The sequence below is a fragment of the Enhydra lutris genome, unplaced genomic scaffold (genome assembly GCF_002288905.1).
Source record: "Enhydra lutris kenyoni isolate GAN:26980312 unplaced genomic scaffold, ASM228890v2 scaffoldscaffold50, whole genome shotgun sequence".
NCBI classification, from domain to species: domain Eukaryota; kingdom Metazoa; phylum Chordata; class Mammalia; order Carnivora; family Mustelidae; genus Enhydra; species Enhydra lutris.
Genome location: NW_019154134.1, coordinates 4,683,445 through 4,700,301, shown reverse-complemented (window position 1 = coordinate 4,700,301; position 16,857 = coordinate 4,683,445). Strand labels below are relative to the sequence as shown.

The window sequence follows — 16,857 nt, the reverse complement described above, 5'->3', positions numbered from 1 at the left end:
CAGATTTTCCTTATCACTGGGTGCTTGAGGGCACAGGCAAGGTGGGTCAGCCCGGTGAGAAGAGACCCAAAGGCTGAACCCTGACTACCAGGAACTAGCCAGAACAATAGTATGCTCATAGATTCTATGTTCAGAAAGGAGTTCTTTGTATATTAAATATAGAACACGGGCAGAAAGAAGAGTCTGGAAATGTAGGCCCTGGTAAAGAAGATTCAGTTATTTTGTCTTCAGGCTGAGTGCAAGGGAAAATCGTTAGAAGGTTTTTACATTGGAAATGACAGGAGGAGATGATGGCGATTGGCACTGAAATGGTGGCATGCAGATAGACAGGTAGGAGGAAAGTCTGTGAGGCGCACTTGCTAATTCAGTGTGGAGGGAAGAAGAGGCAAGACCATACAGCTTGTTGGCTTAAGCATTGGCAAAACGGCTGGTAATTTTATGGACAAAGGGAACAAAGGAGAAGGCAGTGTTTAGAATAGAATGGTTTTTGTTTAGAAGATGAAGACCAGACTTTGAGGCAGAAAGGATTTGAAGAAACTCATTTCAGTAAGAGCACAAAAGAAGCAAAGATCAAGAGGCGGGGGTAAACTAGTCTTTTTTAAAGATATTTTGGGTTAGAGTAAAAGAGGTGTGAAAATTTTAGATAGAGGGATTTAAGTTACATATTTTTTTCTTGAGCTATAATTCAGATACCACAATATTCGCCCTTTCAAAGTCTACATTAGTATATTCACAAGGCTGTGGAAACCTCATCCCCCTCCAATTCCAGAATATTTTCATCACTGACTAACATTCTGGTTGGGCTGGGGAGAAGAGACTATAGGGGGAGTGGGAGGAGGCAGAACAGTTAACAAGTTATTGCAACATTCTGGCTAGGGCTGATAGTATAGTAGAACAGGATTGGACAACAAATTGGTGTGTGATGTAAGAGCAAAAGAAGCACCAGGAATCATTCCAAGGTTTTTATCCTGAACAAATAGGAAAATGGTGGTGCCATTTTATGTAGATGAGGGAATCAAGATTTAGTTTGGGACATGTAGAGCCAAGTAAACACCCAGAAATTCCAAGTAGACAGATCAGTTTGGGTATACCTTAGCTTAGAGAAAAGCAGCAGTCAGGACCATGCCCTGGGAGCCCAGTGTTTACAGGTTGGGAAGAGGAAAAGTGAGAGTAAGGTTTCGGGAGCCAAGTAAAGAGATGATTTCAAGGAGGAGGAATCACCAACTACCAAATGCTGCTGAATCAAGTAGGAAAGGACTGAAAATGACCATTGGATTTAGCAATGAGATAGGTGTAGGTGAATGGTATTAATGAAGGTCTGATTGGAGTGGGGTTTGAGAGAGACTATAAATAGAAGGACTAGAGATAGTCCTTCCAAGAGATTTTAGTCTAAAGGGCAATAGCAGAATGGGATATAGACATAAGAAAGTTATCACAGCATCTTTGATGCTGAGGGGAATAAGCCAGGAGAGTCAAGCAGCTGACTCCTTGAGGGAACAAGAGGGAACAGAGTCCATTGCAGAAGGCTATAGGTGGGAAGATGGGCAATTCATCCATCAAAGGAAGGAGAGAAGAGTAAATAGCAATGGATGCATTGTGATGGTAGCCATAGATGGTTTCTTCTTGTTGCTTCTGTTTTCTCATAAAATAAGAACAAGGTCATTAGCTGAATGAGAAGGAAAACTATAAAATACTCATCCATGAGAGGCAGGGTTGCTCAGGGATCCAGTTGAGTAAAATGGAAGGAGAGAGATGGACCACTGAACCACAGATACATGAGGAAGGAAATAACGGGTGAAGGAAAGTAGACCAAAAAGTGGATCTGAAGAATTGATTGATAGACTCCAGATGGTAAAGAGAGTGAACTAAAAAAGGAGGTAGCAATAGAGCAAGACTTGTTCAACAGGTATAATTAGGGTTGTGGCAAGTCACATCATGTGGCCAAGGAAGCAAAGGATAAAACACATTGAAAATGATGAGGCCAAACAACTGAGAGACCAGAGTAATGATCCAGGAAGAATAATGGCAGGATATCCGGGTGCTAGAATTGCTTCAAGGAATGTGATAGAGGGACTCAGAACTGTTGCTGACTGTAACAAGGTAGTCAGCAGGGAGTTTGGTTGGTGACATGGCTTCAAAGGACTGAGGGCTTTAGAACAGGAATCATTGTCTGGAGCAGCAAGGAGCCCACTTACCCCATACTGTGACACAAGAGTGGCCACAGGACAAGCCAATCTTTCAGAAGAAATTCAGAGAGAAGATTGAGGACACCAAGGACTTTGACTAACTGTGAGTAATGCAGGGTGCTGTGAGAAGGTTTTGGGGCCAGAATTCAAGAGGACATAGGTGGTTGAGATAGTCTGTGGTTGAAACAGCCTGCCCCCCAGATCCTGCCAGACTTCAGGGCCCCACTTCACAGCAACTGCCTCAAAGCTCTTACCTTCACGTTCAGTCCAGGGTGAAGCCAACTCGAGTGTCCTCTTCCAGCTGCACACACCTCTCATGTTACAAAGGACAATGACAATTAGAACCGGAGTGTGGGTGGTATGGACAGAGTTGTGGCCTGCTGGTGAGCCTGGACGACAGAAAACTGGATTTAGTCTCTTCAGTGGTAGGAGCAATTAGTACTTTCATTTTAGAGAAAGGCTTTAAGAGCAAAGCTGGGTTTAGAACCCAGTAAGCTCACTGTGACATGAAATAATCAGCATTTAAAGAGCGTGATTCTCAAAGCAAGTTCAGCTGGCGGTAGATGTGGAAATGCTCTTTGTCAAACACTTTGAGACAGGTCTCATAATGCACATACTGAAATGAAATATTACAGAAGTGTAACTTTAGATAGCATATTTCAAAGCAATTTAGTCAAATTTATATACTGTACCTAGATTGGTAACATACTATATAAAAGATGGCAAATAAACTGTGACTGAATTTCTAGAACATTGTTGAAAAAGATGGTGAAGCCTGGCCCCTTGGGAAATAATTCATCACCAGTTACTAATGCCTTCCCTGGGGAGGGGACTAAGTAATGTGCCTGCTTTGTGTTTTCATACATGTGTCCACTGGTCTCCAGCGTCTTTCCAGGAAGGAGAAACTGTAGACTTAAATATCATTAGTTCTTTTCTGTAGACGTCAGTATCATCAGCTCTTTTCAAGCTCTCCTACAAAACAAGGGTTGGCAAACGGTGGCTGGTAGGCCAAATCCAGCCTCCATCTGTTTTAGTAAAAAGTTTTGCTGAAACACAGCCACGCCTGATCGTGGGTACATGGTTGCTTTCACACTACAAGGGCAGAGTTCAACAGGTGTGACAGAGATGATATAACCCACGAGCTTAAAACCCGCTATGTGACTCTTTACAAAAGAAGTTTGTTGACCCCTGAAATCTCAGAACCACCCAGCAGAGTTCCCACTTGCTGGGCCTCATGAACAGTCCCATTATCTATAATACAAGGCCTCCACGAGCTCATGATCTGAGAACCTCTAAGTTGGGAGGCTCAGTTTAGTGTCTAGAAGGCCATACACAATAGGAACGTGGACAACAAATATTTGGAACGTGAAGATAAAAGCATCAAATTGGGTGAGTTTTAAGTTTTCTCTTGCTCTGTGTTCTAGATATTTCTAATCAATGTATCTTACCTTATCCTTTTCTCCATGGAAAGAGGTCCATCTTGTTTCCCTAAGGTTTTATTTTTTCTTTGAGCCACAGAACGTAAACATAACATACCTTCATGGTCGATGTTCTTTTTCTTTAGATGACATCAAGTCAAGGCAGTAGGAGCTTCCCAAAATTTAGCTGCTGGGGAGGAGAAAATACTGGTTTAGACCAGATTTTCCTTTAGATCCCTCCTGACTTTGTCTTTCAAGAATTATTTGTAGAGGTTTTGGCAATGTGGTTCCTACTAATGGACCCACACTTCCAAGGCACATATGTTTTGATCCTTATTATTCACCTGTGATGTTTCTATAAGACAGAAGGCCAAAGGCGAAAGTTTGTATATCAAGAAAAATTTGTGAAGAACATAGACTGAGCCAAAAAAACAAATTTTAGTGATTATAGTGAGATAAAATAATGACTCTCCATTTCTTATAATTTTACCATTCCTTGACCCTTGTAGGATTCTGAGGAGTCCTGCATCCTAGAAACCTGCTTAACCATTTGTTTTCAAAACTAGTTTCTCCCTTCTCAAAATATACCCGTGCCTTGCCTGAAAAGTGCTCCATATCAGATCAGTGGAATGAGTAGAGGGGGAGAAGGCTGAAAATAAGGAGCTATTTGGCTCATTTTTTTCTCCAAAAAGTAGGAGAACTGGAATATAGACAGGTCTCATTTTTATTACACTTCCAAATGCTGCCTTTTTTATACATATATTCAAATTGAAGTTGACGGCAGCACTGCGTTGAGTAAATCTACCAGCATTGTTTTTCCAACATCATTTGCTCATTTCAAATCTGTGTCACCGTTACCATTTTCAAGCTCTAGTAGTAGTAGTAGTAGCACATGCTATGACAATCCCGTGATGAGTGGTCTCTGACATTACTACCTTAACTGTGTTGGGGTGCCACACGCAGTGCCCATATGAGATGGTGAGCTCCAATAATTTACGTTTTGTGTGTTCTGCCTGCTCTACCAACCTGTCCTTCCCCCATCCCTCTCTCCTTCTCTGGCCTCCACATTCCCTGGACACAACAATATTGAATTAGGCCAGTTGATAACCCACTCCTGGCTTCCAAGTGCTCAGGTGAAAGAAAGAGTCTCAGTGCTCACTTGAAATCAAAAGCTAGACGTGAGGAGGCATCGCAAGGAAGCCACGTAAAAAGCAAAGTCGGCTGAAAACTGGGCCTCTTGTGCCCATCTGCCCAGTTGTCACTGTAAAGGAAGAGTTCCTGAAGGGAATTAAAAGTGCTACCCTAGTGAACAAATGAATGATAAGAAATCGAAACAGCCTTAGAAAAAAGTTTGAGTGGCTCAGAGAGGAGATCCAACCAGCCCCAGCATCCCCTTAGGCCAAAGCACAATCCGGAGCAAGGCCCTAACTCTCTTCCATTCCCTGAAGGCAGAGAGAGGTGAAGAGGCTGCAGAAGAAAATGTAAAGCTAGGGAGAGGTTCCATTTATAAAACACTCATAAGGTTCAAGGAAAGAAGCCATCTCCAAAACCTGAAAGCACAAGATTAGCAGCAAGGGCTGATCTAGAAGCTCCAGCAAGTTCTCCAGAAGACCTAGCTGAGACAGTTCATGAAGGGGACTACACCAAGCAACAGATTTTCAATGTGGACAAAACAGCCTTCAATTGGAAAAAGACGCCATCAAGGAGTGCATAGCTAGAGAGGAGAAGTCAGCACCTGGCTTCGAAGCATCAGCGAACAGGCTGACTTTCCTGTTAGGAATGAACACAGCTGGTGACTAAGTTGAAGCCAAAGCTCATTTACCATTCTGAGAATCCTAGGGCTCTTGAGAAATATGCAAAATCGACTCTGCTTGTGCTCTATAAACGGAACAACAAAGCCTAGATGACTGCACTGTTTACAACATGGCTTACTGAGTGTTTAAGACCTACTGCTCAGAAAAAAAAAAAAAAAAAAAAGATTCAAAGTACTCCTGCTCACTGATGATGGACCTGGTCACCCAAGAGCTCGGAGGTTCATGTACAAGATTTATGTTGTTTTCATGTCTGCAAAACATCCATTCTCCAGCCCATGGATCAAGAAGTCATTTCGGCTTTCAAGTCTTGTTATAGAAGAACTACATTTCATAAGGCTTGAGTTGCCCTAGTGATTCCTCTGATGGGGTGTAGGCAAAGTAAATGCAAAGCCTTCTGGAAAGGATTTGTTATTCTGGGGAATTCACGTGAAGAAGTTAAACTATCAACACGCACAGGAGTTTGGAAGCCATTGATTCCCATCCTCGTGGATGAGTTGGGGAGGCTCCAGACTTAAATGAAGGAAACCACTGCAGCAGTGGTGGAAATAGCATGTGGAGCCTACGGATGGGACTGAACTTGAGAGGAGGAGGAGCTGCTGCTTACCAATGAGCAGATCAAGTGGATTCCTGAGCTGGAATCTACTGGTGAAGATGCTGTAGAGATGGTTGAAATGCCAGAAAAGGCTTTAGAATATCACATAAACTTAGTGGATGAAACAGGGGCAGGGTTTGAGAAAAATTGGCTCCAATTTTGAAAGAAGTTCTGCTATGTGTAAATGCTATTAAACAACATCGCATGCTACAGAAGAATCCTGTGAAAGACAGAGGCCATGGATGTGGCACACTTGGACTTATTTGAAGAAATTGCCATCTCCATGGATGCCATGCCATGCCAGCCTTCACCAGCCACCCCTGTGGCCAGTCAGGACAACACTGAGGCATGACCTTCTACTACAAGAGGACAACTCACCTGAAATCTCAGATAATTAGCATTTGTTTTCAGCAATTATTTTTTAATGAAGGTATATACATTGGTTTTAGATAATGCAGTTCATTGCACACTTAATAAAGTATAGTGTAAACCTAACTTCTACTTCTACTCACTTTGTTACGATATTCACTTTATTATCATGGTCTAGAACCCACAGTATCTTCAAGGTGTGCCTAGACTAAAAAACACTTGGCTTGAATTGCCCACTGGATTAATTCCCCACTTGGCATACTGCCCTTCAGAAGCCACAGCTCTCTATTTCCTCTGTCACAACCCAGAAACAAGTCAATGAGACATCAAGAAAAGGCAAGAAAGATCGGGGGACCCAGAGGCTCATCTTGTCCCCCACCTGTTTTATAAGTAAGTGCTATTGGGGCGCAGCCTCACTCATCTGCTTATACGTGACCTGTGGCTACTTCTGCATTACCAGGGCTGAGTTGAGAGGTCGCCACAGATGTCTATGGCCCACAAAGCATAAGTATTCACTTTCTGGCCCTTGATAGAAAAGGTCTGCCGAACGATGGTCAAGATCAAGAATCAGCCCTTTTTTTGCCCACAGACTCTCTTCTGCTCCTTTGCTCAAAGACTCTTAGCAATCACGAGAGATCCGCAGCTCTGCAGACAGAAATGGCCTCCCACGTCAGACCTGTGCCGCTTGTCATATACCCAAAAGGTGGCAGGAGAGGAAGGGAACGACAAGGAGTTAATTTACAGCTGAGATCTCAAGTGCACGACATAAAACTCACCCTCGCGTCTGCTCCCCCATCTCACAATGCCAGAAGCGCCACCACAGATGGATTCTCCTGTCACCAAAGCAATGAGGCAGCTACCCTGACAAGACCCAGGACTATTTGGGAACAGTCATTTGCAGAGTTAGAAATACTTGCACTGTCCAAATGACTCAGAGCGCTTTTCAATCCCCAAACCGTCTCAGAGACCACAGGGTGAACGACCCAACCGGGCTGCCCGGTCTCATGTAAAATTCCCGTCCAAGAACTTCGTGGGGCCCCAGTGCCTTCCAGCCGTGCCGCCTCAATTCCCCAGCATCCCTGCCCTTCCTCGTTCTCATCTGCGAGCTTTGCTGCTTATTTCACTGAAAAACAGAAACAGGAGATAACTGCCCTTACTCCAGGACTGCAGCCCTCACATCAGAGTCTCATCAACAGCTCACCTTGCACACGTCTCCGAGTGATCATACCCAAAAATGAACAGGGCAAGTCCATCCTTGCGCTAGCTCAAGACAAAGATCCAGGAGCCATCTTGACCCCTGTTCTTCTCTCCATGCGTCACAGTTGCACCATCCGCAAATCCTCTCTGTGGTCCCTGCAAACATGCCGAGAGGCTGACCACTTCCTCCCGCTGCTCTGGCCCTGCTTCGTGCCGTCATCTGCCCCCAGGCTCTCCCTGGCCTGCCTGCCTCTGCTGCCTCCCATTATCATGGCATAGCTCTGTGTTCCTTTCTGCGACGTCGCCTCCCGAGGCCCACGTGAACACTCATCTGCCCCCACGCTAGGATAAGAGCAGGCCAGCGGCATTTTGCTCGCTGCCTATCCCAAGCACAGAGCACGCGGGCCATAAACATTGGTTGAATCAAAGACCAAATGAGTGCCATCCTCTGATGCATATTTGCTAATGAAAGTGGAACTCCACCACCCACTGGGCCCTTCTGCAGGCCACGGGCCATCTAAGCAAGTTTGCTTAATCCACACTCGCCGCGTAAGCAGCTCACCAACCCAACGTGATAATCCCAGGTTGCAGAGAGCCCAGCCTGGATTCAGACCCAGGCTGTCTGATTCCAGGAACATGTATACTGGAAGAACTAACAGCTCACATCCCCAGAGGACATCTTCACAGAAACGGGCGTTTCTAAAATAGTAACTGACCCTCTTGATGTATTTCCCCAACAGGTTCATGACTACCTCCGCAGCAAGCTGTGCTCCCTCTACGAAAATGACTGCATTTTTGATAAATTTGAATGTGTGTGGAATGGGTCAGACAGGTAAGAGAAGCTCTGTGGCTGGGGAACCTTCCAGAGGTGGGTCCTGGGCAATGTATCCCAAGCAGGGCATGGCTAAGAGGGGTAGGAATCAGGCCCCAGGGCCTGGCAGGAATCCACTCTGTGGGTCCCTGGGTTTCCCTTGAGGTCAGACCTGGATATTAGGGAGGGATGCAGTGAGACCCCTGAATCCTCTTTCAGGACTGACACAGGTGACCATGGGACATGAACGAGAAAATCCCATCTCTTACACACCAGACGCCCCCAGAGCTAGGTCAACATGGCCAAAATGAAGAACACTAACAATACACCAGCAAATTCCAGCGTAAACAGTTCCAGTTATTGCAAAGTATGCTTTCTAGATGGAAAATTATCCCTAGACGCTTCTAGTGTAGACCTGGCCAAAGGTCCTGGTGGTTCATTAGCTGAATTCTAGTTGGCCTCATTTATCATAGTCCCTCAAAGTGATTTATTATTGTTTTAAGGCCTTTTATTTCAACAATACTTCATATTACCTTCTAATAGTTCATTTTCAGTTTGACAAATACAGATGATTCCCCACCTTCCAGAACGAGATACAGGCTACCAGGGGCTGATTTAGTGTTTTGAGGAACACGGCATCAACCATAGTTCTTGCAAGCACTACCTTCTGTTGGGACAAGGCATACAGGGACTGGAGCATTTAGTAAAAACAAGTGGTTTCTGGCCATTCCCTGGCTTCCTTTGCCAATGAACCAAAATGTGCCTTCCTCTTAGCAGACCCGAAAAGAATCCACACATCACAGAGGACCCAAGTCACAGCACCCCATTGCTTTAGGGCAGAGGGAAGAGACAGCAGAGCAGCTGTGATGTATGAACCGAGGCTCCTAAGGGGAAAAGTAGCTGGCCCCAGCCCTGTGTTTTTAATTTTTATTTGTAGTTTATATAAATACATTAATTCACATATAATTTCTTTGCTTTTTCATTATTAATAAATTCTATTTGTTATCATCCTAATAACTTATCTTAACCTAGACTCACAAAGTACATATCAGTCACCTTTGCACACATCCTGTTACAGCATCCTGACCACAGGATGACAAGGTTGTTGTCATCATCCCCATTTTATAGCTGAGTAAACTGAGGCTCAGCGAGGTAGTGACCTGCCCCAGCTCCTGGGCTAGTAAGTAGTAGGACAAGAGTAGGAAGTTTTGAGTCTGAATCCTAAGATTGACATTCTTTTCATAACTTCACTCTTTCTTTCCATAACCAAGAAAATTCTTGGTTCAGGTAAGGTTGAGAGGTTTGGGGGTTTTTGTGTTTTGTTGTTGTTGTTGTTGTTTTCCAAACCAACCTACAAAAACCAAAAAGCAAAGGCTTTCTCTGTTTAAACCAAGTTGGGCCATGGTAGAGGAAGGCCTTGTCCATTCATGGGGAGCAGTGAGGCCGCTGGTGGAGTGCTGGGCCCTGGGGTCGGGCACATGGGAGTGGGAGGCCCAACCTGGCCATTTCATCCCAGTGTGACACTGTGCAAGTTAGTCCCTTTTCCTCAGGTGTAAATCCCATCTAGATTATGTAAATCCGAGCAAGATAGGGGTGGGGTGGGGGGGGGTGTCCAGCGCTCCGTACCCTGCCTGATAAGATAGCAAGAGCTTCTTCCACTACCAGGACAAACACATTCACCACGTCCATATCCTGGGCCAGAGTTAACACAAGCCAGCCCCTGACTGGCTTGCCTGGCACAGCTGACCCAGCACCCAGAAACACATACCCCGGGCTGTGGCCCTGGGCTCTCAGCTTTCCCTGCACCTGTCTGCACACTCCCACCACCTGAACACAGAGGAGGCGCTGTCCTCCTAACCCTAACCAGCCGGCCAGGGCTTCACCCACCAACGAGGCCAAGAGGCCAAGCGCCCACGCACCAGCAGCAGCCACCCTGGCTGGTACCGAGACAGAATGATCTTTCCCTCCACCCCCCCGACCCCAGGCTAGCCCTGCATGCAAACTGTCACCAATTAAGAGTCAGTCCCCTGCTTCTGGAAGGCTTTGGCAGTCACTGCCCTCAGTCAATCATAAATCCGCCTGAAGGTGGAGAACTCTTATAAAAATGTGGACGCCATCTGTCAACCCACTAGCAAGCCTTTGTGCTCCCCAGTTCTTCTAAAATTTGAATTTGTTTATCTCTTCCTGAGGGAGAGCACGATGACATCCATTTTTTAGCGAAGTTTGCTGGCAAGGCTAAATTGAGAGAGCTGGTTCTTAGCAGGGGGAGGACACACGGGGCTCAGTGTGCTGTTCTACCAGCCTTTCTCCCACTGTGCGGGCGGCAGAAAGCCTTAGCTGCCTGGCAGCACCGCCCCACTCCCACAACCACACTTTCCGTGTGCATAACCGATGTTTCCAAAGGGCTCCTCCTGTCCTGACCTCTCTCCAGCCTTGCAGTCTTAAGGGAGGTAGAGCTGAGATCATTAAAACCATGGGACTCACTGAGCCAAAGAACCAAAAGGGGACCCACCCCAAGTAGTAAGTAACAAGGCGGATTATCATGAGCCTTCACTTCCAAACCAGCCCAAGAGCTTGTTGCTTTTAGGGATTCAAAACCAAGACCACAGATAGTCACACTGGCCAGTCTGTTTGGGATCTTGGGTTTTGGTTTTTAGTAAGACGATGGTGCCAGACGCTGGCCACAATGTGGTGTCATTGGCTCCAAAAAGACAACGGGGATATGCTCCTGCCTTCCTCCAGAGCCCTCAGTGATTCCCTATTTCCTCTCTACCTTGCAGCGTCATCATGACAGGCTCCTACAACAACTTCTTCAGGATGTTCGATAGAAACACCAAGCGTGACGTCACCCTGGAGGCCTCGAGGGAAAACAGCAAACCCCGGGCTATCCTAAAACCACGGAAAGTATGCGTAGGGGGCAAGCGGAGAAAAGACGAGATCAGTGTCGACAGTCTGGACTTTAGCAAAAAGATCTTGCATACGGCCTGGCACCCTTCAGAAAATATTATAGCAGTGGCGGCTACAAATAACCTATATATATTCCAGGACAAGGTTAACTAGGAGGACAAGTTATTACTTAATAATCTCACATACTGAATACTAGTCAGACATGTTTTTAAATGTTTCTTTGGGTCTTCATTTGATGCATTGACATTAATTTCCCTATGCAGAAAACAATTGGGATAGAATTAAAAGGAGTCCAACGTTCCCAGATCCCCACGTCTAAGAAACTTTTGTCAAACCCAATAGGTTCTGAGACACTTCTGGTTAGAATTGAGAGCTGCCAGCTAACACTAATTCTCCATAGTTGACTTGAATTTCTGATGCTTTTCTTGCCCAGTTTTCTCTGGTGGGTCCAGTGTTTTGTTTCTAGGTGTCTGCTGAGATAAAATGAGGTTGTCTGTAGTATTTAAAGAGAAAAGAGATGTTTTTTTTTTTAATTAAGCAATTCCATTTGATTGAAAAAAAATCAAAAAAATAAACACCGTTTACTCTTAATTTCTACTTTTTTGTGTGAAAAAATCACAAGTGGTCGGCATCTCCCTCTCCCACCACATTTTTTAATAGTTTCATTTGAAGCAGAGATTTATGTCACGAGGCAGCAAAGGGGACACAGAATGAGAAGGGAGGGGACACATCAGCACAACTACACTTTTTTTTTTTTTTTTTTTTTTTTTTTTTTTTTCTGGAAACGCCATAGAAACAGCCTGAGAATTTGGCCAGGAAACTCCATGAATGCTTCAGGGGACATAAAGAGAACACTTTCTACACAGTGCTTCTCAGAGTTAGCTTGGCAAGACCATGTGGGGCCAGATTCCATCTGCTGCTTTGTTACTCTTGCTTTTTGTCATTTTAAATGGCTCCGAATAATCCTCCACTTACACGTTCATTGGCTTTTTCTCTTCAACCTTTTCCAGCTTATTTATTGCATTGACTTCTAAAGGCCGGTCCCGGTTGTTTATTACCCGACATTCTAAGTGAAGCAATGGCACACCACCCCCCACCCCCCCGAGAAAGGCTGGTCTGTTCCTCTGGGGCGTACCTCCTTTGCAGCCCCCTCCCCTCTTCCTGGGTTGGGTAACCAAAAGTCACAATCCATCAATCTCCACTGCAGCCAGCACAGAAATGGCGAAGGCACATGCTGATTTGTGCCGTCTCATCAAGTGTTTCTAACCCACCCCAAGCTCACCATCTGGATAAATACACCACACGGCTCTCTTGCTCCAAAAACGGAGTATGGGGGAGTCAAGACATCTTTCACAGTATCGTGAAGTCAGCTTGAACCTGTGCAGTCTGCTTCATCCTTCCCCCGCCGTCTAAAATTCAGACTTGTAAGTTCCAGAAGGTTCTATGTGGCACACCTCTGGGCAGGAGACTCTGTGAATCCAAAGGATTTATAAATAGGAAAGGGAGTCTCAGAGAGGAGGTGGGAGGCACCCAGGAAGCGGGACCCAGGCTTCAGTGTCTCTATATCTGTCACAGTGACTCTTTCCCTTTAATTTCCCTTTCGTCAACAGGAAATGAGATGAGCATATTTCTTTTACAGTGAGATTCTCTTTGGACTGGTGTGTTCATTAGAAGTCCCAACGTGCAAGGTTCATTTGCTTGGGAGGAGGGAAAAAAATAGTCTCAGAAGCCTCTTTCCATTCTAAGCTACTATCCATTTAAATAACGGCTTCTTGGCAAGGTAGCGGCTATTTCGCATTTAAGGGAGCACCATTTTGTAAGACACCGCCCAATTTCAGAAACACTGAAACATGAGAAGTACTTCTCAAACCTGAAGAAGCACGTGGATGAAGACGTGACTCTGTTCTCAGTGTCTGTCCTCTTCCCTGCAATGAGAGCCTCCCTTCAAGCACTGCCCACACGCTGGCCCCAGATGTCAACTCTCTGGGCAGGATTCCTGGCCTGTCTGTGACAATGTTCTTAGAGACCTGAGAGAGGATCAGAAATTTCTCCAACTTCTATAGAACTGTGGTATCAGGATAACTGGAAGGACCTGTGAGTTACTGTCCAGAGTTTACTATCAACTGCCTCATGGCCTTTTCTCTGCTCCTCTGACACTCCCCTCCTCTCTTGGTACCAGGTGGGGGTTGGGAGAGATCCCTGTTGCTCAGACTTAGGCATCAACCTACCTCTGTGATATTAGTCATAGAAGTCACCTTTTTTAGAAGCAAGACTTAGCCTCCTCTGAAGAAACGATAATCAGGAAATGTCCGTTTTTAGTGGAGTTTTCACCATTAAAATAATCACATAACGAGTGACATAATAATCATACCCATGCGCCACCTACAATCATTTTGTGAACCCCCAGGAACATGTTTATTAGACTTGGGGACATGGAGTAACCGGTATCAGAGAACATATGGAGGCATCCTAGAGTCCCAGCGGACAGTGGTTCTTCACTATCCGCAGCCAAGAGTGCTCCCCACAACACATACAGGAACAATTCAGTCATGGTTTTAAGGAATTCACAGCCCCCCACCCTTGCAGGCTACCTGTAGACTCCACATAAAATCCCCTAACTAGTCCCACGCCTTTAGCACATAGATTTATAGTCTGAGATCTAGGGAGTGAGAGGAATTTGCTAAAGATCTCAGAGTTAAGAGCAGAGAGCAGCTATTTGAACAAAGAACGCACCAGAAGAAAACATACGAGACTCCTAGACCAGAACAGGAGGGGAAGGCCTTAGAGACTGGACCTCAGGCAGCCATCGCCACCACCGCATATCAGCACTGATCTGCCCTGTGCCAGGTAATGAACTAGGTATTTTCAGTTGCAGTTTCCTTCTGCCGCAGTACTGGAGGTGGTCATCATCCATTCAGTCCCTGTTCCAGCTGACAATAAAAGCTACTGGAGAGCTGACCAGCCATGTTTTCAACAGTTTGTTGGTTCCTTATACTAAATACTGCATGGCCTGCTGCTTGGTATGAGCCATCAGGTTACACTGGAAGATGGCCCGTGATGGAGGGGGAAAGGGAGCCACAGCTTCCCAAGCCTTTGTTGACATGATCCAACTGAAACAGCCCCTGACATTTCAAAAGCTAGACTTGGACAGACATCCACGCCTTCTTGTCTGGAGGTGGAAGAGAAATCCGAAGAAACAAAGAAGAAAGACATAAGTGAGCATCAAAGTAGTGGGGTGTAGGTAGGTGAGTAGGCAGTAAGAATCCATCTGCTTCTAAAATCCTTCAAGTCTGGCTCCTGTCTTTACTCTGTACTGGGGGAAAACAGAACATCTTTAAACCTCTCATTGATCTCATAATTAACTCAACCTTATCAACACTTATTATGCAAACCAGCATGTGGAATGTAGAACAGCAGTCAGGTGGAACAAGGATGAAGCGAACATTCCTTTAACTGAGTACCCAATGAAATCAGTCAACTAACTCTAGCGTACTTCTTTTTAACACTCTAGGGCTTGTTATATGGAAAGTTGATCCTAACACGCACAGTCACAACAAAGGGGGAGCCTACGATTTTCCTCCCTTCAAGCCACCAGGGCAACTGCCTAATGCCCCCCTCCTACCACACCTCCCTCCACCACTGTGGATGCATGCTTTTTTATTCCCTCTGCTGATTGCCTGCAGGTCTCAGGAAAGCCCTCAGAGGCCTAACAGCAAAGCTCTGGGGTGGACAATATAGTCTGTTGTCAGAATGAGGGAACCCTTCCTAACTCTTCATCCTCCATTATGGCCATGTGTAGATGAGGCAGGTGTGCTTTCAACAGTACCCCCGAAGACAGTGCAATCCACACATTCACCACCAGGAAACACTCTCCCTGCCACCTGAGTCACTGGGCATCTCTCAGACTTTAACCAGACCTTAATCCACTCCCCCCGTACTGCTTAGCCAAGTCTCAGGAACTGCCTTCCACTGGAATGACTTGAGTGGTCATGGAAAGAACGTGGAACTGGGAGACGGGAAATGTGGATCCTGCCCCTAGCTCCCTGCTAAGTAACTAAGGAGCTTCCTCAAGTCACTCAGTGTGTACATCAGTCATGCCACCTGTCAGATCCTCAGAAAGCCACCTGTCCTAGCTCACAGAATTACTGGGAGAAGCACAAGAAATGTATTTACTTATAATCGCTTCGATAAATTTAAATTTATCAATAATAGGAACAATACTATCATCAGTAATAGGAACAATACTCCCTGGAAGGACATACCAGTAATGTCTCATCAACTTCCTTCTTTAAGCCCACGAGGTTGATGCCAGTGTTATTTCCATCTCGGAAGTGAGGAAATAGACTCAAGCTGTCAACCCAGCCATGGAAGAGAGAGACCCAGGACTCCAACTCCACATATCTGACTTTTAAGCCAGAGTTCTTAAAATGCTCTTTCTAATATATGACAGTATCTGACAGTTAACTGAGCGCTTCTTATTATGGCGAGACTTGGTTCAACAATTTCCCATGTGTTAATTCATTTACCCCTGAAATTCTAGACGCCAATACTATTATTGTTTCCATCTTCCAGATAAGGAAACTGAAAGAGATTGTATAACTTCACTAAGCTTACACGGTTCACAAGCGTTCTCATCCTCTATCTTATCTCACATTTTATACAGATAGATGGAAGTTACTGATCAGAAAGCAAGTCCCAGTCCTGACCCATATATAAGTCGATCACTATCACTCATGAAGTGAGTGCCTGGCATGTATCTCCCAGGGGCAGGGCTTGGGGTGGGGGTTGCTGAGCTATAGAAGCCATCCGCCCCCACCCTCCAGGAGGTGACAGCACAGAGGGGCAACATGGATGTTGTTAACCTACTTACAATACAATGAGGTATGTGTAAACTGCAGAAATAATACAAAGAAGGAAACAGTTAGCAAGGACTGGTAAGAAATGATTTTCAGAATACATGACATCTCAGCAGAGTATTATAGCAGTTGAATCAACAGTCAAAGCGTGATAGGGCATTTCCAGTACAGAAAACAACACACATGAGGTTCTGAAGCAACCATGGACATGGCATGAGAGCATGGAGTCCACGTTTCTCTCATTCCATCAGAAACCCACTTTCAGCTTGCCAGAACTGGCCTTGCCCTTCTTTCTTTCATTCACCCAGTAACAATTACGTATTAAGCCCCCATAGCCAAGTACTGCATTTCAATGTAAATGGATGGAAAAACTAAAAAGAAACATATTTATGGGCACTGATTCCATGACAAGCATGGTATAGGCACTTTTTAAAATCATTACAATCACCTGATGGGTAAATTTGTTGTTACCTTTTTACAGTCAAGAAACATACTCAAAAAGGTTAAATGACACAGTCATCGTGACCCAGCCAGAGGTTTCATCAAGATCTGTCCTGTCCCAGATCTTATACTTCTTCCATCACAGTGATGGGTTAATACATAGCTACTCTATCTTGTGTTTTTGTTTTTGTTTTTAACACTTGTGAGGATACAAACCATCTCTCTGCAACCAAATATTACCTGACAGCTGACAACAAATACAAATT

At 45.1% G+C, this 16,857-nt stretch overlaps 1 protein-coding gene across 3 annotated transcripts in view; it reads left to right on the top strand.

The window, feature by feature from the left end:
- The window catches only part of LOC111156936 (protein phosphatase 2 regulatory subunit Bbeta), a 432,155-nt gene extending 420,270 nt beyond the window's left edge, over positions 1-11,885 (top strand). For all 3 annotated transcript variants that reach the window (XM_022518093.1, XM_022518092.1, XM_022518090.1), the window contains 2 exons: positions 8,317-8,408; positions 11,168-11,885. In XM_022518093.1, the coding sequence (XP_022373801.1) occupies positions 8,317-8,408; positions 11,168-11,447 (372 nt within the window). In that variant the 3' untranslated portion in view covers positions 11,448-11,885. The remainder of the gene's footprint in view (positions 1-8,316; positions 8,409-11,167) is intronic.
- The last annotated feature ends 4,972 nt before the right edge of the window (positions 11,886-16,857 follow it).